General features: G+C 51.4%; 1 protein-coding gene across 4 annotated transcripts in view; it reads left to right on the top strand.

Annotated features, from left to right (window-relative positions):
• The first annotated feature begins 357 nt into the window (after positions 1–357).
• Positions 358–26,051, top strand: part of LOC138566121 (zinc finger protein 773-like) — a 180,488-nt gene continuing 154,794 nt past the window's right edge. For all 4 annotated transcript variants that reach the window (XM_069643119.1, XM_069643117.1, XM_069643118.1 and 1 more), the window contains exon 1: positions 358–576. In XM_069643119.1, the coding sequence (XP_069499220.1) occupies positions 373–576 (204 nt within the window). In that variant the 5' untranslated portion in view covers positions 358–372. The remainder of the gene's footprint in view (positions 577–26,051) is intronic.

Genomic DNA, 26,051 nt, shown 5'->3' with positions numbered 1-26,051 from the left:
TGCTGGGCTGGTTGTGAGTGCACTGGCCTGCACCCCGGGGCTTGCCCTGCTGGGCTGTGTGTGAGTGCACTGGCCTGCACCCCGGGGCTTGCCCTGCTGGGCTGGTTGTGAGTGTGGCCTGCACCCCGGGGCTTGCCCTGCTGGGCTGTGTGTGAGGCCATGACGTCACAGAGCTGGGTATCTGCTCTGCGCATGTCATGGAAAACGCGTCTTCTGTTTTGACTGCGCCGTTGTGCGCATGTCGCCATGTTGTCTCATAAGAGCGCATGTGCGCAGGATCTGTATCTTACGATTGACGCATGTGCAGAAGGGTTCTGGGCGCTTTGTCTAGTACTGCGCATGCTCCTGGGAGCCGTGTACCCCCTTGCGCGCATGCGTGCTGTGTGTCTGCGCGGCGCACGGTCCATTGTTTACCAGGAGCTGCCCCGGTCGCCTCCTCGCGGTGTCCGCGCCTCCATCTCCCTCTTCGGGCCCTACGGAGTCGCGGGAGCTCGGCTTGGAGAAGTGCAGGCGGCAGCCGCAGGGGAAGAACGAGGCCGGGATCAGGTCATGGCTCAGACGGATGTCCACCAGGGGGTGAGTCGGGGCGGGTGGGGGAGGGGCGGTTTCAAGGGAGACCCGCGCCCAGCCCCCCCTCCCTCTTCCCTGCTGATAACTGCGCAGCCGCGCCCAGGGCATCCTTAGGGCACCCCCCCCCCCCACCATGCGTCAGGAACACAGGGGCGCCACATTCACCCCCACCCCTAGTATTACCACCTGGACAACACACTCCTGCCCCCAGTGACACACACTCCTGCCCCCAGTGACACACACTCCTGCCCCCCAGTGACGCACACTCCTGCCCCCAGTGACGCACACTCCTGCCCCCAGTGACGCACACTCCTGCCCCCAGTGACGCACACTCCTGCCCCCAGTGACACACACTCCTGCCCCCAGTGACACACACTCCTGCCAAGGACAGCTTCTGCTCCCAGTGACACACTCCTGCCAAGGACAGCTTCTGCTCCCAGTGACACACTCCTGCCAAGGACAGCCCCTGCTCCCAGTGACACACTCCTGCCAAGGACAGCTTCTGCTCCCAGTGACACCCTCCTGCCAAGGACAGCCTCTGCTCCCAGTGACACCCTCCTGCCAAGGACAGCTTCTGCTCCCAGTGACACACTCCTGCCAAGGACAGCCCCTGCTCCCAGTGACACCCTCCTGCCAAGGACAGCCTCTGCTCCCAGTGACACCCTCCTGCCAAGGACAGCTTCTGCTCCCAGTGACACACTCCTGCCAAGGACAGCCCCTGCTCCCAGTGACACACTCCTGCCAAGGACAGCCCCTGCTCCCAGTGACACACTCCTGCCAAGGACAGGCTCTGCTCCCAGTGACACACTCCTGCCAAGGACAGGCTCTGCTCCCAGTGACACACTCCTGCCAAGGACAGCCTCTGCTCCCAGTGACACACTCCTGCCAAGGACAGGCTCTGCTCCCAGTGACACACTCCTGCCAAGGACAGCTTCTGCTCCCAGTGACACACTCCTGCCAAGGACAGCCCCTGCTCCCAGTGACACACTCCTGCCAAGGACAGCCCCTGCTCCCAGTGACACACTCCTGCCAAGGACAGCCCCTGCTCCCAGTGACACACTCCTGCCAAGGACAGCCTCTGCTCCCAGTGACACACTCCTGCCAAGGACAGCCTCTGCTCCCAGTGACACCCTCCTGCCAAGGACAGCCTCTGCTCCCATTGACACCCTCCTACCAGGGGCAACCTCTGCTCCCAGTGACACCCTCCTGCCAAGGACAGCCTCTGCTCCCATTGACACTGCTCCCAGTGACACACTCCTGCCAAGGACAGGCTCTGCTCCCAATGACACCCTCCTGCCAGGGGAACCTCTGCTCCCAGTGACACCCTCCTGCCAAGGACAGCCTCTGCTCCCAGTGACGCACTCCTGCCAAGGACAGCCTCTGCTCCCAGTGACGCACTCCTGCCAAGGGCAGTCTCTGCTCCCAGTGACACTGCTCCCAGTGACACACTCCTGCCAAGGACAGCCTCTGCTCTCAGTGACACTGCTCCCAGTGACACACTCCTGCCAAGGACAGCCTCTGCTCCCAGTGACACTCCTGCTCCCAGCGACGCACTCCTGCCAAGGACAGCCTCTGCTCCCAGCGACACACTCCTGCCAAGGACAGCCTCTGCTCCCAGTGACACTCCCGCTCCCAGCGACGCACTCCTGCCAAGGACAGCCTCTGCTCCCAGCGACGCACTCCTGCCAAGGACAGCCTCTGCTCCCAGTGACACTGCTCCCAGCGACGCACTCCTGCCAAGGACAGCCTCTGCTCCCAGTGACACACTCTTGCTCCCACTCCTGCTCCCAGTGACGCACACTCCTGCTCCCAGTGACACCCTCTTGCCAGGGACAGCCTCTGCTCCCAGTGACACCCTCTGCTCCCAGTGACATCCTCCTGCCAGGGGCAACCTCTGCTCCCAGTGACACCCTCCTGCCAAGGGCAGCCTCAGCTCTCAGTGACACTGCTCCCAGTGACACACTCCTGCCAAGGACAGCCTCTGCTCCCAATGACACACTCCTGCCAAGCCAAAGACAGCATCTGCTCCAAGTGACATTGCTCCCAGCGACGCACTCCTGCCAAGGACAGCCTCTGCTCCCAGTGACGCACTTGTGCCGGGCAGCCTCTGCTCCCAGTGACGCACTCCTGCCAAGGACAGCCTCTGCTCCCAGTGACGCACTCCTGCCAAGGACAGCCTCTGCTCCCAGTGACACGCTCCTGCCAAGGACAGCCTCTGCTCCCAGTGACACGCTCCTGCCAAGGACAGCCTCTGCTCCCAGTGACACCCTCCTGCCAAGCCAAGGACAACCTCTGCTCCCAGTGACACTGCTCCCAATGACACACTCCTGCCAAGGACAGCCTCTGCTCCCAGTGACACACTCCTGCCAAGGACAGCCTCTGCTCCCAGTGACACACTCCTGCCAAGCCAAGGACAGCCTCTGCTCCCAGTGACACTGCTCCCAATGACACCCTCCTGCCAAGGACAGCCTCTGCTCCCAGTGACACTGCTCCCAATGACACCCTCCTGCCAAGGACAGCCTCTGCTCCCAGTGACACACTCCTGCCAAGGACAGCCTCTGCTCCCAGTGACACACTCCTGCCAAGGACAGCCTCTGCTCCCAGTGACACACTCCTGCCAAGGACAGGCTCTGCTCCCAGTGACACACTCCTGCCAAGGACAGCTTCTGCTCCCAGTGACACACTCCTGCCAAGGACAGCCCTGCTCCCAGTGACACACTCCTGCCAAGGACAGCCCCTGCTCCCAGTGACACACTCCTGCCAAGGACAGCCCCTGCTCCCAGTGACACACTCCTGCCAAGGACAGCCTCTGCTCCCAGTGACACACTCCTGCCAAGGACAGCTTCTGCTCCCAGTGACACACTCCTGTCAAGGGCAGCCCCTGCTCCCAGTGACACATTCCTGCCAAGGACAGGCTCTGCTCCCAGTGACACACTCCTGCCAAGGACAGCCTCTGCTCCCAGTGACACACTCCTGCCAAGGACAGCTTCTGCTCCCAGTGACACACTCCTGTCAAGGGCAGTCTCTGCTCCCAGTGACACTGCTCCCAGTGACACACTCCTGCCAAGGACAGCCCCTGCTCCCAGTGACACACTCCTGCCAAGGACAGCCCCTGCTCCCAGTGACACACTCCTGCCAAGGACAGGCTCTGCTCCCAATGACACCCTCCTGCCAAGGACAGCCTCTGCTCCCAGTGACACACTCCTGCCAAGGACAGCCTCTGCTCCCAGTGACACACTCCTGCCAAGGACAGGCTCTGCTCCCAGTGACACACTCCTGCCAAGGACAGGCTCTGCTCCCAGTGACACACTCCTGCCAAGGACAGCCCCTGCTCCCAGTGACACACTCCTGCCAAGGACAGCCTCTGCTCCCAGTGACACCCTCCTGCCAAGGACAGCCTCTGCTCCCATTGACACCCTCCTACCAGGGGCAACCTCTGCTCCCAGTGACACCCTCCTGCCAAGGACAGCCTCTGCTCCCAATGACACCCTCCTGCCAGGGGAACCTCTGCTCCCAGTGACACCCTCCTGCCAAGGACAGCCTCTGCTCCCAGTGACGCACTCCTGCCAAGGACAGCCTCTGCTCCCAGTGACACACTCCTGCCAAGGGCAGTCTCTGCTCCCAGTGACACTGCTCCCAGTGACACACTCCTGCCAAGGACAGCCTCTGCTCTCAGTGACACTGCTCCCAGTGACACACTCCTGCCAAGGACAGCCTCTGCTCCCAGTGACACTCCTGCTCCCAGCGACGCACTCCTGCCAAGGACAGCCTCTGCTCCCAGCGACACACTCCTGCCAAGGACAGCCTCTGCTCCCAGTGACACTCCCGCTCCCAGCGACGCACTCCTGCCAAGGACAGCCTCTGCTCCCAGCGACGCACTCCTGCCAAGGACAGCCTCTGCTCCCAGTGACACTGCTCCCAGCGACGCACTCCTGCCAAGGACAGCCTCTGCTCCCAGTGACACACTCTTGCTCCCACTCCTGCTCCCAGTGACGCACACTCCTGCTCCCAGTGACACCCTCTTGCCAGGGACAGCCTCTGCTCCCAGTGACACCCTCTGCTCCCAGTGACATCCTCCTGCCAGGGGCAACCTCTGCTCCCAGTGACACCCTCCTGCCAAGGGCAGCCTCAGCTCTCAGTGACACTGCTCCCAGTGACACACTCCTGCCAAGGACAGCCTCTGCTCCCAATGACACACTCCTGCCAAGCCAAAGACAGCATCTGCTCCAAGTGACATTGCTCCCAGCGACGCACTCCTGCCAAGGACAGCCTCTGCTCCCAGTGACGCACTTGTGCCGGGCAGCCTCTGCTCCCAGTGACGCACTCCTGCCAAGGACAGCCTCTGCTCCCAGTGACACACTCCTGCCAAGGACAGCCTCTGCTCCCAGTGACACGCTCCTGCCAAGGACAGCCTCTGCTCCCAGTGACACCCTCCTGCCAAGCCAAGGACAGCCTCTGCTCCCAGTGACACTGCTCCCAATGACACCCTCCTACCAGGGGCAACCTCTGCTCCCAGTGACACCCTCCTGCCAAGGACAGCCTCTGCTCCCAATGACACCCTCCTGCCAAGGACAGCCTCTGCTCCCAGTGACGCACTCCTGCCAAGGACAGCCTCTGCTCCCAGTGACGCACTCCTGCCAAGGACAGCCTCTGCTCCCAGTGACACACTCCTGCCAAGGGCAGTCTCTGCTCCCAGTGACACTGCTCCCAGTGACACACTCCTGCCAAGGACAGCCTCTGCTCTCAGTGACACTGCTCCCAGTGACACACTCCTGCCAAGGACAGCCTCTGCTCCCAGTGACACTCCTGCTCCCAGCGACGCACTCCTGCCAAGGACAGCCTCTGCTCCCAGCGACACACTCCTGCCAAGGACAGCCTCTGCTCCCAGTGACACTCCCGCTCCCAGCGACGCACTCCTGCCAAGGACAGCCTCTGCTCCCAGCGACGCACTCCTGCCAAGGACAGCCTCTGCTCCCAGTGACACTGCTCCCAGCGACGCACTCCTGCCAAGGACAGCCTCTGCTCCCAGTGACACACTCTTGCTCCCACTCCTGCTCCCAGTGACGCACACTCCTGCTCCCAGTGACACCCTCTTGCCAGGGACAGCCTCTGCTCCCAGTGACACCCTCTGCTCCCAGTGACATCCTCCTGCCAGGGGCAACCTCTGCTCCCAGTGACACCCTCCTGCCAAGGGCAGCCTCAGCTCTCAGTGACACTGCTCCCAGTGACACACTCCTGCCAAGGACAGCCTCTGCTCCCAATGACACACTCCTGCCAAGCCAAAGACAGCATCTGCTCCAAGTGACATTGCTCCCAGCGACGCACTCCTGCCAAGGACAGCCTCTGCTCCCAGTGACGCACTTGTGCCGGGCAGCCTCTGCTCCCAGTGACGCACTCCTGCCAAGGACAGCCTCTGCTCCCAGTGACACACTCCTGCCAAGGACAGCCTCTGCTCCCAGTGACACGCTGTCAGACTTCGGCTCCACCTCCCCCTTCTCCTCACCTGAATCTTCTGATATTGAGTCCTTTACCGTAGTCCGGATCCGGGGTCGTTCCTTCTTCTTGTTAGAGATAAGATCCTTAGGTGATCTAACCTTCTTATCGTGCAAGTAAGGTCTGGCCCCTCCGGAGGCCACCGTGGCAGAAGTGGATACCTGCCGTGGGGGGCTCCCAGTGGGCCAGCCTCGGTGCCCAAGGGAAAAAGCCGGAAACGGCAGAAAAAACCCTTAAACGAAGATCTGCAGGCTAGGTGAGGAGTGGTTCCAGGCCAGGTAAAGTCAGGTTCTCCCTGGCGGAGATGAAGAAGGTTCAGTTATGATGGATTGAAAGGTGAGAGCTTTCTTCAAAGTCAGGACACTTCAGAATGCCGGGAGTGTCGGATGCTTCGGACACCGAAGCAGATAGAGGCCGCAAGCAGTTGAATGTACCGGAAGGCAGAGCGAAGAGCTGAGTGCGAAGGGATTCGCAAGAGGAGAAAAGTAAACAGAAGGTAAGTCAGAAGCGGAACGCGAAAGGGATCGCGAGCGGAGAAAAGGATTCAGAAAGGCAGAGTGAGGAGCTGAGTGCGAAGGGATTCGCAAGAGGAGAAAAGTAAACAGAAGGTAAGTCAGAAGCGGAACGCGAAAGGGATCGCGAGCAGAGAAAAAGGATTCAGAAAGGCAGAGCGAGGAGCTGAGTGCGAAGGGATTCGCAAGTGGAGAAAAGTAAACAGAAGGTAAGTCAGAAGCGGAACGCGAAAAGGGATCGCGAGCGGAGAAAAGAGGATTCAGAAAGGCAGAGCGAGGAGCTGAGTGCGAAGGGATTCGCAAGTGGAGAAAAGTAAACAGAAGGTAAGTCAGAAGCGGAACACGAAAAGGATTGCGAGCGAGAAAGGCTGAACACAGATAGTAGGTTACGAGAAAACTACATATAACTAGAACACAGAGCGGACAGAAAGGGTAGAAGGACACAGGAGAAAATAACAAGCTCACGCCGAAAACGAGAGCTAGGAGGAATACTCGGAAATAAGTAACGAGCTACTCGGAGCGCTGGTAGACGTGTAAGCAATACACAGATACAACGCGCCGAGCTGGAGGCGGGGCCTAAATTTATAGTGAAGGCAGCCATATTGGGTGAGGACTAGAGCGTCCATCGATCCCACAGCTTCCACCCTCGATTCCTGACACACGCTCCTGCCAAGGACAGCCTCTGCTCCCAGTGACACCCTCCTGCCAAGCCAAGGACAGCCTCTGCTCCCAGTGACACTGCTCCCAATGACACCCTCCTTCCAAGGACAGCCTCTGCTCCCAGTGACACACTCCTGCCAAGGACAGCCTCTGCTCCCAGTGACACACTCCTGCCAAGCCAAGGACAGCCTCTGCTCCCAGTGACACTGCTCCCAATGACACCCTCCTGCCAAGGACAGCCTCTGCTCCCAGTGACACTGCTCCCAATGACACCCTCCTGCCAAGGACAGCCTCTGCTCCCAGTGACACACTCCTGCCAAGGACAGCCTCTGCTCCCAGTGACACACTCCTGCCAAGTCAAGGACAGCCTCTGCTCCCAGTGACACTGCTCCCAATGACACCCTCCTGCCAAGGACAGCCTCTGCTCCCAGTGACACACTCCTGCCAAGGACAGCCTCTGCTCCCAGTGACGCACTCCTGCCAGGGGCAACCTCTGCTCCCAGTGACGCACTCCTGCCAGGGGCAGCCTCTGCTCCCAGTGACGCACTCCTGCCAGGGGCAGCCTCTGCTCCCAGTGACACACTCCTGCCAGGGGCAGCCTCTGCTCCCAGTGACACACTCCTGCCATGCCAAGGACAGCCTCTGCTCCCAGTGACACACTCCTGCCATGCCAAGGACAGCCTCTGCTCCCAGTGACACTGCTTCCAGCAACGCACTCGTGCCAAGGACAGCCTCTGCTCCCAGTGACACTGCTCCCAGCAACGCACTCGTGCCAAAGACAGCCTCTGCTCCCAGTGACGCACTCGTGCCAAGGACAGCCTCTGCTCCCAGTGACGCACTCGTGCCGGGCAGCCTCTACTCCCAGTGACGCACTCCTGCCAGGGACAACCTCTGCTCCCAGTGACGCACTCCTGCCAGGGGCAACCTCTGCTCCCAGTGACGCACTCCTGCCAGGGGCAACCTCTGCTCCCAGTGACGCACTTCTTCCAAGGGCAACCTCTGCTCCCAGTGACGCACTCCTGCCATGCCAAGGACAGCCTCTGCTCCCAGTGACACTGCTTCCAGTGACGCACTCGTGCCAAGGACAGCCTCTGCTCCCAGTGACGCACTCGTGCCAAGGACAGCCTCTGCTCCCAGTGACGCACTCGTGCCAAGGACAGCCTCTGCTCCCAGTGACGCACTCGTGCCAAGGACAGCCTCTGCTCCCAGTGACGCACTCGTGCCAAGGACAGCCTCTGCTCCCAGTGACGCACTCGTGCCAAGGACAGCCTCTGCTCCCAGTGACGCACTCGTGCCGGGCAGCCTCTGCTCCCAGTGACGCACTCCTGCCAGGGGCAACCTCTGCTCCCAGTGACGCACTCGTGCCAAGGACAGCCTCTCCTCCCAGTGACGCACTCGTACCAAGGACAGCCTCTGCTGCCGGGCAGCCTCTCCTCCCAGTGACTCGCTCGTGCCGGGCAGCCTCTGCTCCGAGTGCCGCACTTCTGCCAAGGACAGGCTCTGCTCCCAGTGACGCACTCGTGCCAGGGGCAACCTCTGCTCCCAGTGACGCACTCGTGCCAGGGGCAACCTCTGCTCCCAGTGACGCACTCGTGCCAGGGGCAACCTCTGCTCCCAGTGACGCTGCTCCCAGTGACGCACTCGTGCCAAGGACAGCCTCTGCTGCCGGGCAGCCTCTCCTCCCAGTGACTAGCTCGTGCCGGGCAGCCTCTGCTCCGAGTGCCGCACTTCTGCCAAGGACAGGCTCTGCTCCCAGTGACACTGCTCCCAGTGACACACTCCTGCCGGGCAGCCTCTGCTCCCAGTGACACACTCCTGCCAAGGACAGTCTCTGCTCCCAGTGACACACACTCCCAGTGACGCACTCGTGCCAAGGACAGCCTTCCGCTGCCGGGCAGCCTCTGCTCCCAGTGACGCACTTCTGCCAAGGACAGCCTCTGCTCCCAGTGACACACTCCTGCCAGGGGCAGCCTCTGCTCCCAGTGACGCTCTCCTGCCAAGGACAGCCTCTGCTCCCAGTGACACACTCCTGCCATGCCAAGGACAGCTTCTGCTCCCAGTGACACACTCCTGCCATGCCAAGGACAGCCTCTGCTCCCAGTGACGCACTCGTGCCAAGGACAGCCTCTGCTCCCAGTGACGCACTCGTGCCAGGGGCAACCTCTGCTCCCAGTGACGCACTCCTGCCAAGGACAGTCTCTGCTCCCAGTGACACTGCTCCCAGTGACGCACTCCTGCCAAGGACAGTCTCTGCTCCCAGTGACACTGCTCCCAGTGACGCACTCGTGCCAAGGACAGCCTCTGCTGCCGGGCAGCCTCTGCTCCGAGTGACGCACTTCTGCCAAGGACAAGCTCTGCTCCCAGTGACACTGCTCCCAGTGACACACTCCTGCCGGGCAGCCTCTGCTCCCAGTGACACACTCCTGCCAAGGACAGTCTCTGCTCCCAGTGACACTGCTCCCAGTGACGCACTCGTGCCAAGGTCAGCCTCTGCTGCCGGGCAGCCTCTGCTCCCAGTATACTTTATTTGGTTCTGTCCTGAGAATTCCACAAACTTTACAAGGTCACAAAAGGTCAAAGCTCTGTTGCTTTGACAGAAGCAGACATCAGTCAAACCTTTGCACCAGATGAAAGGATTTACTTTCAGTTAAAACGATAATCACTACAGGAACTTACTCAGCCTATCATTGCCGCGGGTTTCCCTGACACCTTTTGCGGCTCAAGTCGCTGGTCCGTTGATGGCTATGCTATGCATCAACAACAGTCCTGTATTTAGTGCGACTGTCCCAATTTAAAGGGCTTTGTCATGCACACAGTCCATCTAACACAGCGAAAAGTCCCAACTTTGTGTCTCTACCAATTATCACCTACCCAAATAATTCCTGTCTTGGAGTTCATACGTATTGGGGTGATAGAAGGTTAGCGAAGCCCAGCCGCTCCCCCAAGGTCTCCCTCTGTGTCAGTATAGCAGTACAATAAGAGCCGCCTGGGGCTGATGGCCCAGGCACCACACATCCTGGGGAAAGGCTGTCGTCTCCTAAGAGATGCAAATAGTTCCTGAATACACCGGAGAGGAGAATAATGCGCATGCTGTGTGACTTAATAACTCAACATAATGGAATGTTCTTTCAACAGGAATACTGTTTTGAAACCTAAACCCGATGTGATTAGGTTCAAATACATGTGCTGATTTGCTGGACGCTACTGCCATTTTCCATTTGGGGCGCTGTAAAGAAATCTATATTTGTATTCTCAACATGTTTCTGTAGCAGTTGACATGTTGCCCGTTTCTTGTTTATGTAATTTGTGCATTGTTCAAGGCATTGCTTTAAAACAAATTTATTATTTAAGCTCTTCAAAACCAAAACTTTAACAAATACATATAGCCACCTATGATTTTGGTCAACCGTGCTGGTAAAAACGGCACTGCTACCGCCAGAGTCCATTTTTTTTTCGGTGCCCGGGAATGGCCAATTAACGGGGCATTACAGCCCCAGCGGACCTGGTAAATCCCCATTGCTGGGCGCCAGAAAATATTCCTTCCCATTTCAGTCCCATTGGAACATTTTGGGAGTCTCTAGAAGTGCAACAGTTTGCAGCTTTTGCTATTTAAAAAATCCTCATGGACATTTGGCTATCTCTTGACTTGCACACAGAAACTTCTTCTAATGTTAGTACTAGTGATGTCTTAGAGTAAGACTGATAATGCTCTTTATAAGGTAATTTTCGGTGATGTAATTTCTGTTGATATCTGTTCATATGCAAATTAGGGTGTTTTCATGGGCCTCATTACACGGTAGGCGGTAAGGGTTTACCGGTACCAGTATTTTACCGGTAAACCCTTACCACCTTACTACGAGGTCCCTTTGCGGGTTGGAGAATTTAACGCCTGCTTTTTGCAGGCGTTAAAAACCAACCTGCAAAGGGACCAGGGAGCTAATTACGGTACCGCAATTTGCGGTGCAGTAATTAGCACCTTCCCCATTCCCATTATGCCCTATGGGGCAAAAATGGGAATGGGGAAGGGCAATGGGGGAAGGGGGAATTACCGCCCCACCAACCTTGGAATAGGGCGGTAATTCCCCTTTCCACCAAGGCGGTGCCAGTATTTTACCGGCATGGACCAAGGTGCTCTAACCGGCTTGGCCCTTTATGCCGAACAATCTTAGTTTCATTTTTATGTGTACTATAATTTGTTAAAATGTCACCACGCCACTAGTGTTGCCATAAGTATGGATACTGGGGGGGGAAAAAGGGGAGCAAATGACGCTGTACGTGCTTCACACACCACAAGCTGATGCGGTCTGCGACTATAGCGTCCCTCAAAACCATTTGGTGAAGCTGGCCACCTTGGGCATATAGTGCTTTTAAATATAAATAAATAATACAGACAAGACGGCTTAATAGTATGAATCCCTGTTTAACCTTGACTCCAAGAAGCACCTAAAATGTTGGGCTTATCACTGTGTCCCAGTTTTTTCGTGTTGACACTATTTATTTATTCATTGCATTTGTAATGCACTTCCCGGTCATCCAAAACCTAACGTGAAACTATTTATATATTTACTTATTATTACATGTGTACTGCGTGCCTAACCCTCAGTCATCTGGGCACATCATCTTAGGAATATGGTTACAGGTAGAGCAGGCTTAAGAGATTGGTTACAAGTTCTGCAAGCTTAATAATTTGATTAAATGTTCAACAGGCTTACAAATTTGGTTCCAACTTGTACAGACGAATTTGGTTACTGCTTGTGCAGAGCACAAATAATGCATACTTAAGTATTTTGTTCCAGGAGAAGCAAGCCACAGGTTTTTGTTACACAGTGAGTCACCTTAGGGGTGGGAGTACATGACTAGTGGTAGCATACACAGGTGGCTGTAAATCGTGTCCAGGTATTTGCGAGTGGGGAGAGTATAACTAGGTGTCCTGGGTGAAAAGCCACGTTTTTAGTTTTTTGCGGAATAACATTAGGACGGGCCCAACCTTATAGCCAGTGGCAGCGCACTCCAATAATGTGTTGCCATGACAGGGAAACTTGAGCCACCTGCTGTCTTTTGTAGCTGGGCTTGGTCAGTTGACCCAGATAAGCAGCGTGGGTGGATCTGACAGATTGGTTTCTGGTGATGAAGCTGGAGAGGCAGCGTAGGCAGTACTGGAGAGGCATTTGTGTGTAAGCCTGAGTAGTACCAATTTAATCCGTCCAATTCAGTCCTTCACTGGTAGCAAGTGGCTGTTTCTTCTGACGTAAGAGATGTGGTCTGATTTGGGGATGTTTACTGCAGCTCTTAAGGATTTGTTCTGCACGATTTGGAGTTTCGTGATGTTTTTTTATTGAAGAGCCTGCAAAAATGGCATTACAGTAATCAATGCCGGAGAGGATTGGAGCTCTTGCCAGGGTGATCCGGTTCTCTTCTGTAAGGAGTGGTCTGTAGGCCGTGATAAGTTTAGCTGTATAGGTGGATTTTGACCTTTTTGGCATTTGTGATGAGGTTTCCATCGATGTTGAAAGATTGGTCCAATGGAGACAGATTTTTGATATTGGCTTGGCTTCCCATGATCAGGATCTCAGTCTTATCGTCGTTAAGACATAATTCGTTCTGAGCCATCCAAGCTTGGATCGTGTGACAGATTGTATTAAGGGTATTCGTGTCCGCGATGTAGTCCGCTGTGATGGGAATTAGTATTTGGGTGTCATCAGCGTAGTTTGTGTATGAGACACGCAAATTGTTAAATTTATAGAAGAGAGGTTTAGTGAATGTGTTGTACATGGTAGGTGATACGCATGAGCCCTGTGCTACTCCACAGGTGATTGGTGTAGGGTTAGCTGCCGCAGCGGAGAAGACTCTCATCGTACGGTTTGACAAGAAAGATTTGATCCAAGTTATAGTATTATTAGAGAAGTGGGCATCAGTCTAGGTGACGGCATAGGATGTTGTGATTTACAAGATCGAATGTTGCCGAAGGGTCCAGGAGGAGGAGGATGGCGAGGTCACCTCTGGTCCATTTGTGCTTTGATCTATTAAAGCCGTTTCCGTGCCATGGCCCGTGCGACAACCTGATTGGCGGAGGCCCAACAGATGGTGTATTTCTAAATATTTTTGAATCTGGACATACTCTACCCGATCCAGAATTCTTAGCAAGAAGGGTAGCGTGGTGATGGGCCGATAATTAGTAGGCACATTCGGGTCAAGCGTCATTTTATTCAGTAAGGGCATCACCCAAGCTTCCTAGAGGTTGTCTGGTACTTTGTTGGAGGCAAATTAGTTGTTTGAGTGCAGTGATGAAGGGTGCCAGGTTCTCTGCGCAATCTTTGATTGATTAAGGTCGCGGGACATAAGGCGCCTTGGCATTGAGAGGGTTTGAGGCATTTTATGATTTTGGTAGTATCCTCTGTCGTGATAGTGGAAAACTCAAACTTGGGGGATGGTTTGGGTGGGCTTGGTTCAGTAGTGGGCTGCTGAGAAGAGTTGAGTTTCAACTTTTTGTCATACATTTTGAGCTGGAGTGACGTGATTTTATCCATAAGAGCCTTTTGGATATTTTCACACCAGGCTTGGTCTTTAATGTATAGGTCCGGGGTCTGAGAGGGGGGCTTCTAGTTCTCTTAGGACTGAGAATAGCTCTTTGTAGCTAGAGGTAGCATTTTCTATACGTAGGTTGTACGCATTACTTTTGGCTTGAAGGGTGGCTTTTCTATAGTCTGAGGCTAAGGCAGTGAATTCTTGGTATTTAATGATTGTTGGATATTTCCTCCAATTATTTTCTGCATTTCTTTATTTTTTTACTGCGTAGGTCGTTAAGTTCGGTGTTGAACCATTGGTTTAGGTGAGCTTTAGGTTTAGCTTTGTAGTTACCGAAAGGGGCTACTGAATCTATAACCTGATTGTAGGTTGATAACATGTAAGCAGGGTCCATTGGATCTTCTGCATGTGTAGTGAGCTGCATGATCAACGGGAGAAGGTTGTCTGGCGTGATGTTGCATATGTTCCAAGCTTTAGTGACTGGTGCCATTGGCGTTGGGAGGTTGGTGGGTGAGTTTGTGCTAATTTGGAATAGTATAATATTGTGGTCGGACCACAGGCATGGATCATTGTTGGAGATTACTGTATTGCAGTTGTAGTCAGCGAGCCAATCAAGCAATGCGACTTTTGGTGTGGGTTGGGCCAGAGGATTGTAGGGTGAAGCCTTGGGCTTCAATGCTATTGGCTAGGATGGAGGCTTGAGAATCAGCGCTGTTGTGAAGACCTAAGTTGAAGTCTCCAATGGCCATGTTGGGAGTGGGTATTGTGCTTCACATGGGATTTGAGTGTTAGTGGTAGTGGCAGACATGCTTTGCCTGGTATGTGGTTGTGACATCTAACTACTGTTCTTATGGGCATCTGGGAGTTGCTGTGAACTTCTAGAATGGAACCAGAGAGAGTGGGTCCCAGCCAGTAGCCGATTGGAGGTGTTCCCTGGCTGAGGTTGTCAGCCTTCATCTTAAATAAAGAACCCAATGTTATTTGTACTCAAGTGGTCGGAGTTTAATTCTTAACTTTGGCGACGAGGATTACGCTCCTGAGACAACCCCTGCGGTGCTTTGCAGCGCGGAGCAGGAAGGTGGCGGAAGGGGACACGCTGCTCCGTGGAGCATGCAGGAGAGAAAGAAAGAGAGAGGGGACAAGCTATCTGGACTTGTCACGGACGGAACCCAGGTCTCACCCTCACCCTGTGCCCGACACTGAAAGGTACGCCGAGTGGGTTTTTAGCAGAAGTTGCTGTGGAGGGCAGCAATGCGGCCAGCGTTGTGTAATTTTGAATGGCCCTGGCAGCCTAGCAACGCCGGCGGATAGTGACGCTAGCAGCAGCATTTACCTTAGAATGGGAAACTGGGTTCTCCATGAGTTAGCTGATGTGAGCTGGGACACTGAATGGGAGCGGTGACGCTACAGAAGTACTTTGAGGAAAGGACCTAATGACGTAAGCTGTGTGGCAGCCATTTTGGTTCCCCGCTGCAACACATCATTGCAAGTATGCACATCGGAAGAAGTTTTGCTTTGCGACCCGGTGTCTTGGATGGAGGCACAGCGTTTTTCGGTCCGAAGACCTGATTTTGCCGGTGAGTGGGGGAGAGGAAGGAATACATAAAATTAATCAAGAGCTGTGGCATTTTGGCCTCAACCACAGTTGCCTGATCTCCCATGTCACCCCAGACTGAACTTCCTGCGGCATTGCAGGCTTGATTTGTTGTGGCAATTCAATTGATGGGGCACTGAAGCATCAGAAGTGTTTTGGTGTTTTCTGTTTTTTGTCTGTGTTCTTCCTGCGAACATCATAGCAAATAAACCGGCACCTGTGTTTTTCTTGGTCAGTACGGGGGAGCCCAGAGTGAGGTGGGCAGAATGGAAGGAAGGGTTTGTCAAATATTCCCGGGCCATGTTTGGGGCGAATTATTCTAATGAAAGGAAAGAAGCATTGCTCTTTCGTTGTTTAGTCCCTGCAGGGCAAGATGTATTAAGGAAGCTACCTGAACCTACAGACTTTGGGGATGCTGGTCCTTATGAAAAAACACTAGCCAAGCTGGATAAACATTATCAAGTTGAGGAAAACATTATTTTGGAACGATATAGGTTTGCCACCAGGGAGCAGAATGCGGTGAGAGCATAAAAGATTTCATTACGTCCCTTAGAGGTTTGGCTGTAAAGTGCAGGTTTACGCCCTGTCATGATGGACACTTGAGGGACCAGCTGATGATAGTGTTTCAACGATAACATTTGAAAAGAATTGTGGAAAGAACGCAATCATAGAAATAGCAAAGACTGTTGAACACACAGAAAAGTGTATTAAAACTCTCCAGGTGGACAAGTCAGGCGAACAAAGTGTGGACAAATGAAATTGGAAGACTGGGTGATCCATAAGGTTGTCAAAGCTCCGCACAGACAAGTGTCAAACAGTGTAGCGAAGAGGTCTGACAAAAGGTAGGAAGATCACAGTGACAACAGATCTTTTAACAGGAGTGTAGGCCAACAATGGGCCAGTCAAGGGATGTCAGGCCCTCTCCTATGGATTTTGGACCCGGGAGAGACAATCGAGGGTCTTATGTGCAGAGGTGCTGTAGATGTGGGAGGACCTCGCATCTCGCCTTTGATAAAGATTGTTTAGCCATTCACATTGTATGCAGGGAGTGTGGTAGGAAGGGGCATCTGCCTAGGTGTTGTGGTAATTTTGGTGGTGGTGGGTTGCAGACCAATGAAGTCGGTGCCAGCTATGATTATGACAATTATCGGGAGTTGGAGAGGGAAGTGGTGAATTCTGTATATGCTTTTGCTGGAAAGTAAAGCAACCTAAACCGTATGCTCAGATTCTGGTGCAGGGGGATTCCAGTGTCTATGCTGATTGATAGCGGAGCAGACTACACGTTGATTAGTGTACAAGTGTTGAAGGAAAAGTTTGTGTTGCACACTGAGGGAGGATGGCGTGAGAGCGAATGCGTATGATGTACTTATTGACATTTTAGGAAGCTTTGAGGGTGAACTACAATTCAAAGGGAGGAAGTCTATGTGCACCATATATGTGGCAAACAGGGGAGGAGAACTACTCTCTTAGAGTGATCAGATTAGAGGCAGGTCACACTGATCAAGTACAGGCTGTGTATAAAGTTGGAGAGGAAGAGAACAGTAGACCGGGATGCCTGAAGGATTTTGTACATAATATTTGGTTGAAGAGGGGTTTTGAACCCAAAATAGCCAAGTTACGTACAGTACCATTGGCCCTTAAGAAGGAGGTGGAGAGTGAGTTGGTTAAGATGGAGAGTGATGGTTTAATTGAGAGGATACAGTCGTCGTAGTGGATCAGCCCTATTGTCATTAGGATGTCCAATGGAAAAATCAGACTATGGGCCTCCTCGTGAGTTTGGCGGTAACCCTTAAATGTGGCGGTAACGGTTTATAGTGATTTTTTTCGAAATGGCATATTTTCGAATGCTATTTTCTCGACACAATTTTGCCGACATGTTTTTCCCCAAATGTTTGTTTTTTTGATTATTTTTTTTTTTTAAATGGGGGTGGGGTTACCCCAAAGACCCCCTTTTTAAAAAAAAAAAAACTTTCCCCCCCTTACGAAACACAAAAAAAACATAAAATAAAAAAATAATACATTAGGAGAAAAAGAAATTCTACAAAATGTTTTCGAGAAAATGGTGTTTCGAAATCATTACCGGATACCTCAGTAATGCTATTACCACAGCATTTAAGGGTCTGCCAAATCACGGGCTTGGCGGATTTCTCCCCAGCTCAGAGCTGGGGGCAAATCTGTCACGATTTTGCTGATTTTTCTGCAGTATTACCACCAGCGGTAATGGCGCCAAACATTCCCCATTGGGCCCAATGGGGACTTACCGTTCCGCCAAACCCGTGATCTGACGCTAATGGTGCTGGGGGGGTTTGGCAGTAGGACTAATAGCCCCGGCGGTATTACCGCCGGAGTTAGCGCCCAACTCGTGATGAGGCCCTATGTATTGATTTGAGACGTCTCAATAGCGTGATTATTGTAGATTTCCATTGCCCGGATTGATGATTAGTTAGCAGGTGTGGCTGGTGCGAAGGTATTCTCCATATTGCACTTAGTCAGTTTACCATCAAATTGAACTCCATGAAGAGTCATAGAATCTTGCAGCTTTCATCACACCCATTGGATTATTTTGCTGCAGGAGGATGCCATTTGGTTTGGTGTCTGCCGCCAGTGTTTTTCAGTGCCTCATGCATGAGTATTTGGGTGGTGAGCATGGGGTTATGTTTTATCAGGACCATGTTCTTGTTTGTGGATGCAATGAGAGTGAACATGATGAGAGACTGAGGAGGGTAATGGCGATTTTTGCATGAGGCGGCCTTACCATGGCTATGGAAAAGTGCACGTTCAAAGCTAACAAGGTGGTATACTTGGGCCACGAAATCTCAGGGGAAGGAGTCAAACCTAAGGAGGACGCTGTAGAGGCATTCAGATCGATGTCACTTCCCAGGTGTAAAGGTGAGTTGTTATTGTTTCTTGGTTTGGTCGAATTTTATGGGAAATTTGTAAGGGGTCTGTCTGATAGAACAAGAGCTATGAGGAAACGTACCCGTAAGGGGGGCAGTTTTTGTGTGGGATGAGCAATGTGGAAAGGAATTTGCTGATGTCTAAAAGGCCTTCTTGAATGCACCAATTTTAAAGCTGTTTGAAGAGGGTAAAAAAAAACGTTGATATTTGTAGATGCCAGTGACTATGGGTTGGGGCGGTTTTGTTGCAGGAGGATGGTGGAGAGCTACAGACGGTGGCCTTTGCCTCCAGGACCTTAAAGGATACAGAGTGTAGATACTTGGTGGTGGAGACAGAAGCATTGGCATCTGTGTGGGGTGTGGAGAAGTTTTAAAGATATTTGTGGGGAAGGGGCTTCACCATATGTACGGATCACAAACCTTAAGTTAGTATATTTTCGAAAGGTGGACTTGAAGGTGTCTCGAGGCGTACCATGAAATGGGTAAGTGCCTTACAGGGTTTGCAGTTTCACATGGTACATGTGCAGGGTAGGAGTAATGTTGTGGCAGGCGCTCTTTCAGGGTCAGTGGAGCAGGAGGTGACTGGTTTGGAACAGGTGGTGCAAGATTTGAAATCAGAGTTTGATGAAGCTGGTGACATTTTTCAAGTACACAGTAGTTTGAGAAAGGAGGACCGGGATGCAGCTTGCGGTGAAGATGTGTCGTATCACCAGGCCATGGCGTCGATAAGTAGTGGCAAGGTCAGGTTGGAAGATAAGTCCATGGAAGGGTATGGCAAGGTGAAGAATGAATTATCTACATGGAGATTATCTGTGTAGAGGTCACCAACTGGTGGTGCCTAATAGGATGAGGAAATCGGTGGTTGATTTGCCTCATGTGGAGCACTTGGGTGTGGCCAGGACGAAGGGGTTAGTGAGGTCAGGATTTTGGTGGCCCTGGGTGGACAAAGATGTCAGAGCAGGTGTTGACATGTGCGGAGTGTGTAAAAGGAGATAAAGGGCTGGTTGTACAAAAGGTTCCGATGGTTGTGAGGAGTGTACCCAGAGTTCCCTGGGACGAAGTAGCTTTAGATCTCCTGGGTCTGTTTAATATTAGGGGGTCTAGAGATACCTACTTACTGTTTGTGATGGATTTGTTGTCGAAATAGCCAGAGGTGTGTGTATTGAAAGACACGTCTATTAGCAGCATCATTAGGGTTTTGGAGTTCTTATTTTAGAGAGAAGGTTTCCCCAAGAAATGCTTGTCGCATAATGTGTCACAGTTGGTCTGCAAGGAATTCCGAGAGTTATTGGATAAATATGGAATTGAGCAGGTTATCACTGGCCTTTATCATCCCCAAAGTAATGGGTGCATGGAGCGCTTTAATAGGATGTTGATGGAGGTTCTAAGGATTGCAGTTGCCACGGGCGGTGATTGGACCCGTTCGGTAATGGAAAGGACGTTCCAGTATCGGTTAGCTCCACACAGTGTCACTGGGATCTCTGTTTAAGGCTCAACGAGGTAGGAGGCCGAATTATCATCTGTGTCCTGGATGGATGGGTAAATCCAAAATGGTGGAGGTCGATGTTGGATGTATGAGTGAGGAGTAGTGTCGGGGCCAAGGAACAATATGATGATATACACTGTTGTAGAGACTTGCGTGTGAGTGAAGGTGATTGGGTTAAGATAAAATTACCTACCAAGGTTCGCAAGGGAGCTTCAGTATTTTTAGAGGCCAAGCAAGTTATGAAATATTTGGGGCCTTCCATTTTGGTCAAGGGGGGTGGTGTGTGGAATAAAGAGAGGGTGGCTCTTCTCAAGTCTATTGAGTCACAGTCAATGCCAGGTTGAGGTCAAACCAATGATGTGACTCTCGTGTGTGTGTCAGAGTGTGTCAGAGAGCAAGGAGGAGGAGAGGTGTTAGGAGTGGGTATTGTGCTTCACATGGGATTTGAGTGTTAGTGGCAGACATGCTTTGCCTGGAATGTGGTTGTGTCATCTAACTACTGTTATGGGCATCTGGGAGTTGCTTTGAACTTCTAGAATGGAACCAGGGAGAGCGGGTTCTAGCCAGTAGCCGGTTGGCGGTGTTCCCTGGCTGGGGTTGCCAGCCTTCATCTTAAATGAAGAACCCCATGTTATTTGTACTCAAGTGGTCGGAGTTTCATTCTTAACATGCGATCACTTTGGAAGTAGGTTTTGTGTCTGTGGTAAGTAATGTGGCAATATCCCTGTCAAATGAGGAGATAGGATCTGGCGGGCCTGTAGATGAGGTGAAGGTTTAAAGAGGACGTGGGGGAGATCGTGATTTTAGTGGACAGAAGTTCGCCTGATGTGAAGGAGATGTTAGGTATTTCTCTGATATTAAGGTTAGATTTAGACAATTCTGTCCTTCCTGATGACTGCATAGCCGTCTGCTGAGCAACCGGGTGCCTCATTAGCCAATCCCCACCACCGACAGGCGGAAGCCGGCCTGCGGAGCAAGGCCGAGGATAAAGGCTTCCTGTTTGCCTCTGTTAGCCGTGGTGAATCGCGACCATCCACACCGTCTGGTAAGCACTCCTTGATTTATCCTGTTGCTCCCATTGAGCATCTGTTCTCCGCCTCCATACATGCCCATAACTAACAATAATTATCATTATGGCCGCATATAGTACTTCTGCCTATACACTCGCCCACACTGCGCCCCAGCCCCCCAACGAACGCATACCAATACGATTACGTGATTCCAGAACACTTCGATCTCGATCAACAACAGTCCTTGACTGCCAATATTGACTCTGCATCACTGCATTTAGCAGGCTTGCTGACTGCCTTCTTATAGCACTAGACTATAAATATTATCTAATGCTTGCATTACCGTTCGCAATTCCTGCTAGACTGCTGATTTTTGAACTTAGCTGATTTTTGCAAAGTGTTAACCTTATATGCTAGCCACAGTATTCATCACTTCGGCCTGCATGATCCGTGCCGAATATTGTACACTACTGAGTGCCTGCAGTTACTATGGTCAGATTGCTGAACCTAGATGATGTTGCTATATTGTTGAACATAGTTCAATTTAGCGGATTTTGCCAAGCGTTTATCTTCTATGCCAGCCTTTGTAATTATCACTCCTGCAACGCATGCTATTGATTGTCATTGAGCAACCGCTGTAAAATTGCATTGCCCATACCTGCTTCTTGCATCTTCGCCTATAATTGTATTTTGCCTCATGGACCTGATTGCATCTTATAGTCACAGGTTGAATTGAACACTCAGCCCTAGCGCGCGCAGTACTTTTCCTTTCAGACAGCACTGAATTGTATTGTACTCATATTTATTGCAAACCGGAAAGGACACGGACATCCCCGACCCAAGAGGGCAACCCCCACGGCACCTGGACAGGTGACACTGATAGACTGGAACACAGGCAGCATGCACAGAAAAGGAGTCCACTACCCCAGACAGTCCCACCAACACTTTCGCCTGCCCCTTAGTTACCGCCAGGCACCACAGTGATGTGGAATTGTCAAGCTATTGGCAATCACCACACTACCTGAGAGGTTGACATTGGCAGGTGCACTGGCCACAGGAGTATGAAGGGAGGATAAGGGGAGCTATGAGAGAGCATGTTAGAGGTGGGGGCCAGAGGAGTAAGGAACCTTATATGCCAGTCGGATCCAGATCAGGACAGAGCCGCATTAGGGGAGACTACGCAAGCCGAGCGCATCAATTCAGGATAGAGATGCAAACTAACCAACCTTACTAACAATTTCCCTTTCTGAATACACCTCTCAAAAACCAAACACAACCAAAACCTACAGCACAACAAACTGCACAAACTTCACTACATCGCGACAACAAAACAATAACACACATAGTCTTGCACAACAGTACACGGCGACTACCGGCCGCAAACACCCCAGGCCCAGCCAACGGAGCCACCGGTCTGAGGCCGCCAACAGCACATCACTGCTCTCTTGCACTTTTTCTGCTGCCTCCCACTAACTCAACCTCCCCTCCTCTTTCAGAGCCGCCAGAGCACCAGGGGACCACTCTGGTGGTGATAGTGCGCGGTGCAAATGTCCTTTAACATTAGTCCTCTCTAGCACCAGCATAATAGTGGCACAACACCAAATGTACCGTCAATCGTTATGTATACTGAATGCGAATATGACACATGTATCCCATTTACATTGACCTATTGTGATTGTGTTTACTGAGGTTGTCTAGTAGATAGAGAAATATCCTCCGTGGCAGATAGAGAAACCGACCACCAAGCTAGCTGTCCTTCAACCCTGGCCTACGTTGCAATTTGACTATCCAAGCCTGTTCTTGGCACATACCTACCTTAGCTGCTCTACTTCCTCCCAGCTTCTCTCCACAAAGTATTTTAACCTCACCATGTTAGACTCCACTCGGCACCTCAGTTCCACACTGCCTCCACCCCAGCCCTCCACTTGCTGGTCCCCAGGCTTGCAGCATAGTAACAACACCTTAACCCTACGCTCCACATCACCTATCAGTAGTCTCCAGTCCAATTCTCAGCTTAACTCCCTCCTTGACAAAACTAATCATACTCCACGTACCCATGAACCGTTCAGCTTCTCACCCATAACTATCTCAGAGGTAGAGAACATCATTAACAATCTCAAACCTTCTAATTGCCAGGGCGACCTTTGCCCAGCTCCCATCATAAAGGAGGCATCCTATGAACTGGCTCCCTTCATCACAGCACTGATAAATACGTCATTCAGCACAGGCACTGTGCCAGACAACCTGATGGATGCGTGGGTCATCCCCCTCCTCAAAAAACCATCTCTTGACCCAAACATACCCACCAATTACAGGCCTATCACAACTGCCCTTCCTGCTAAAAATCCTAGACCACGCCGCCTACTTACAGATTCAGGACTATCTGGAACGTAATAATCTCCTTGGCCTTAGACAATCGAGCTTCCGTCCCAAGCATGGAACGGAAACGGCCCTGCTAGACTTAAAAACACAAATCGAAGACCTGAAAGATACCGGCAGGATCGCCCTTCACTTGTTGGATCTTTCGGCCGCTGTCGACCTGGTGAACCACCAAATTCTGTCGACATTTTGAAGTGGCAGCCCACTTCTCAGATAAAGCCACTACTTGGATCAGATCCTTCCTGGCCAATCGACCCATAAGGGCCTTTTCTAGCTCTGCTTCAGCCGTACCCCCGCCAGTCCTTTGTGGTGTCCCCCAAGGATCCTGTGTTTCACCCACGCTTTATAATGTGTTCACAAAACCGCTCTTTGATATCCTTGACTATCTGGGTGTCACCTACACCAATTATGCGGATGACTCCCAGATACTCATCCCTATCTCGGGCGACCACTCAGCTGACACTAAAGCGCTAAACGAGGTGTACCTGGTCATCCAGGCTTGGATGGCCCAACATGAGCTCTGTCTTAATAATGACAAGACAGAGCTCATCTTGGGTTCTGCTAACCGACTTGGCAAATTAGATCACTCATTCAAATCCTTTGTTATTGATGGCAACATCATCAAGGTTACGAATGACACCAAAACCTTGGATATTTACCTCGACTCTGCCTTATCTCTTTCTCGAGACAAACTAATGCTGTGGTCCCAGCATCTGCATACACATGCAAACTTATCACGGCCTGCCGCCCTTTCATCAACACAGCAAACTGCATTATCCTCGCCAGAACCTTAATTATGTCTAAGTTAAACTACTGCAATGCCCTCTATCTTGGGGCCAGTCACCAAAACCTTAGTACGCTTCAGGTCCCCCAAAACAATGCCATCAGGGCCGCTCTGAACTTCCCCATGAATCAACATATATGGGACACCCGAAGCAACCTGCGCTGGCTCTGTTTCTCAAAGAGTTGCCCTCAAATGCTTGGCCCTCATTCATAAATGTCTGACTGACAATGCACCTCCCTACCTAGCCATCTGGTTCTCATGGCAAACCTCAAGCCGACCACAAAGAAAAGCCCAAACTCACTGCCTATCTATACCCAGATTTAAACGACAGAAATCTGGAGGGGCTAGTTTCCCAGTGCTTGCCTCGAAACTCTGGAACTCTATGCCTACCTCACTCAGACAAGAACCCTCATTCTTCGCCTTCAAAAGCAAAGCCAAAGCATGGCTCATGGACCAAGATTCACACAATTAAGCACTGCATCTCTACTAAATCCATGATTTACACATTCACTGCAACTGCCTTTCCCTGCTTGTAAATATTATGAATGTATTGTAGATTTGCGTGTAAATATTTGATGTTAATTACTCTGTCTATTAACTGTTTATGTATGATTTTTTTTTTTTTTGTATGTAACCTAAGATATGTGCCCAGATGCCTATGGGCCAGGTGCGCTATATAAATAAAGACATACAATACAATGGCTCAAGAAGGGCCGATGTAGCAAAGTTTCTGTTATGCCGATAAAGCCAAGGTCATTTGTAGTGATAAGGTCCGAGATATTCAGAGCGTGCGCAGGGATGGATCTGGCATTAATTAGGGTGCCTTTAATTGGTGAAGATATGTTGCCAACTTTGCCATGGTAAGTTTGGGTTTAGTTGTGCTAGGTGTACGATTAGGCTTCTGACTAATCGGGATGGTTCTTTTGATCTGGGTCCCGTGGGTGCAGTGCTCCAGATAATATTTTGAGGTGGGAGTATTTTACTCTCTATTTTGAAACTTTGAGAGTAAATGTGATTTTAAGAGAGTAAAAATGACACTTCTCCTTTGCAAGAGTAAAATGTATGCGACATCCAGCCGACGTGTGAAAAAACTGTATGGAAATCATTACTATGCGGCAGCTTTCTGCATTGTGACAGAATACACCTTTCATTATTTTTGGAAAAGCGCTGTACATAGAACATATTTATCACACTTACCACCAAACCAAAGTCGGTACTCCTTCATCGACCTCGAAAGGATGAAAGGCTGGACTTGCCGGGATTCGAACCCGCAACCCACAGATCACGCAGAGATTGCAGCAACGAGTGCTCAACTGGCTGAGCTATCTCATTGGCTAACATCCTTCAGAGGTTGGTTAACTGCGTATCGACTGAGGTATAATGATCACAGTATCTAGATGTATGCCGAACCATTGATGAAGCGCTCCATAAAGTTAAATACCTATCTGGATTATCACAGGGACCGGTTTTGCTGAGTTTCTATTTCAATTACCAATGTAACTTTCATTTGTTTGTTTTTGAACAGTGCTTGCGCTTTCTTGAGAGTCAGGTTTTGGATGTTTTATTTGTAGTCTTGAAGATTTGAGAGGCTAGAACACCTGTAATGACAATTACTCACCCTTGAGCATAGACTCTGCTCCCATTGACCATTTATAGTAACGTACCCCATTGACTGCAAGGTTGAATGGATGTAAACTAGACTGTGCATACTCATCATTTTACACCATGTTTTTATAATTAGATTTTAAATTAGAAGTGTAAAAATGATCTGCCTTTGCACGATTATGCACACAACACCGGAACTCTGAAAAATACAATTGTACAATACTGGTTTGCTTTCACTGGAAAAAAAAATCTCTATTGCAACTTGGTTTTCCATCTTATTAATTATACAATCCTAAAATTCAAGGAAAACATGCACAGTGCTTCTGAAGCTGAATGGTAAGAAACCATTCCTTTTTCAGTGTGCAGTTTATTTTTTTGAAAGGCTTCAGAGAAATGCATTCTGTTTCAGAGGTGCCTTGCAATTACATCCATGTAGATAAAAATCACAAGAAGCCTTCTGGTTTCTGTCAAGTAACCTGACCTTTGCACTGCCCTCTGCTCTAAACCTGTGTGTAAATTTACCCAGGAAAATGATA

Source organism: Ambystoma mexicanum, chromosome 2p (genome assembly GCF_040938575.1).
Source record: "Ambystoma mexicanum isolate Mex_15411 chromosome 2p, UKY_AmexF1_1, whole genome shotgun sequence".
NCBI classification, from domain to species: domain Eukaryota; kingdom Metazoa; phylum Chordata; class Amphibia; order Caudata; family Ambystomatidae; genus Ambystoma; species Ambystoma mexicanum.
The sequence above is the reverse complement of the archived record's forward strand: the minus strand, read 5'-3'. Positions and strand labels throughout refer to the sequence as shown.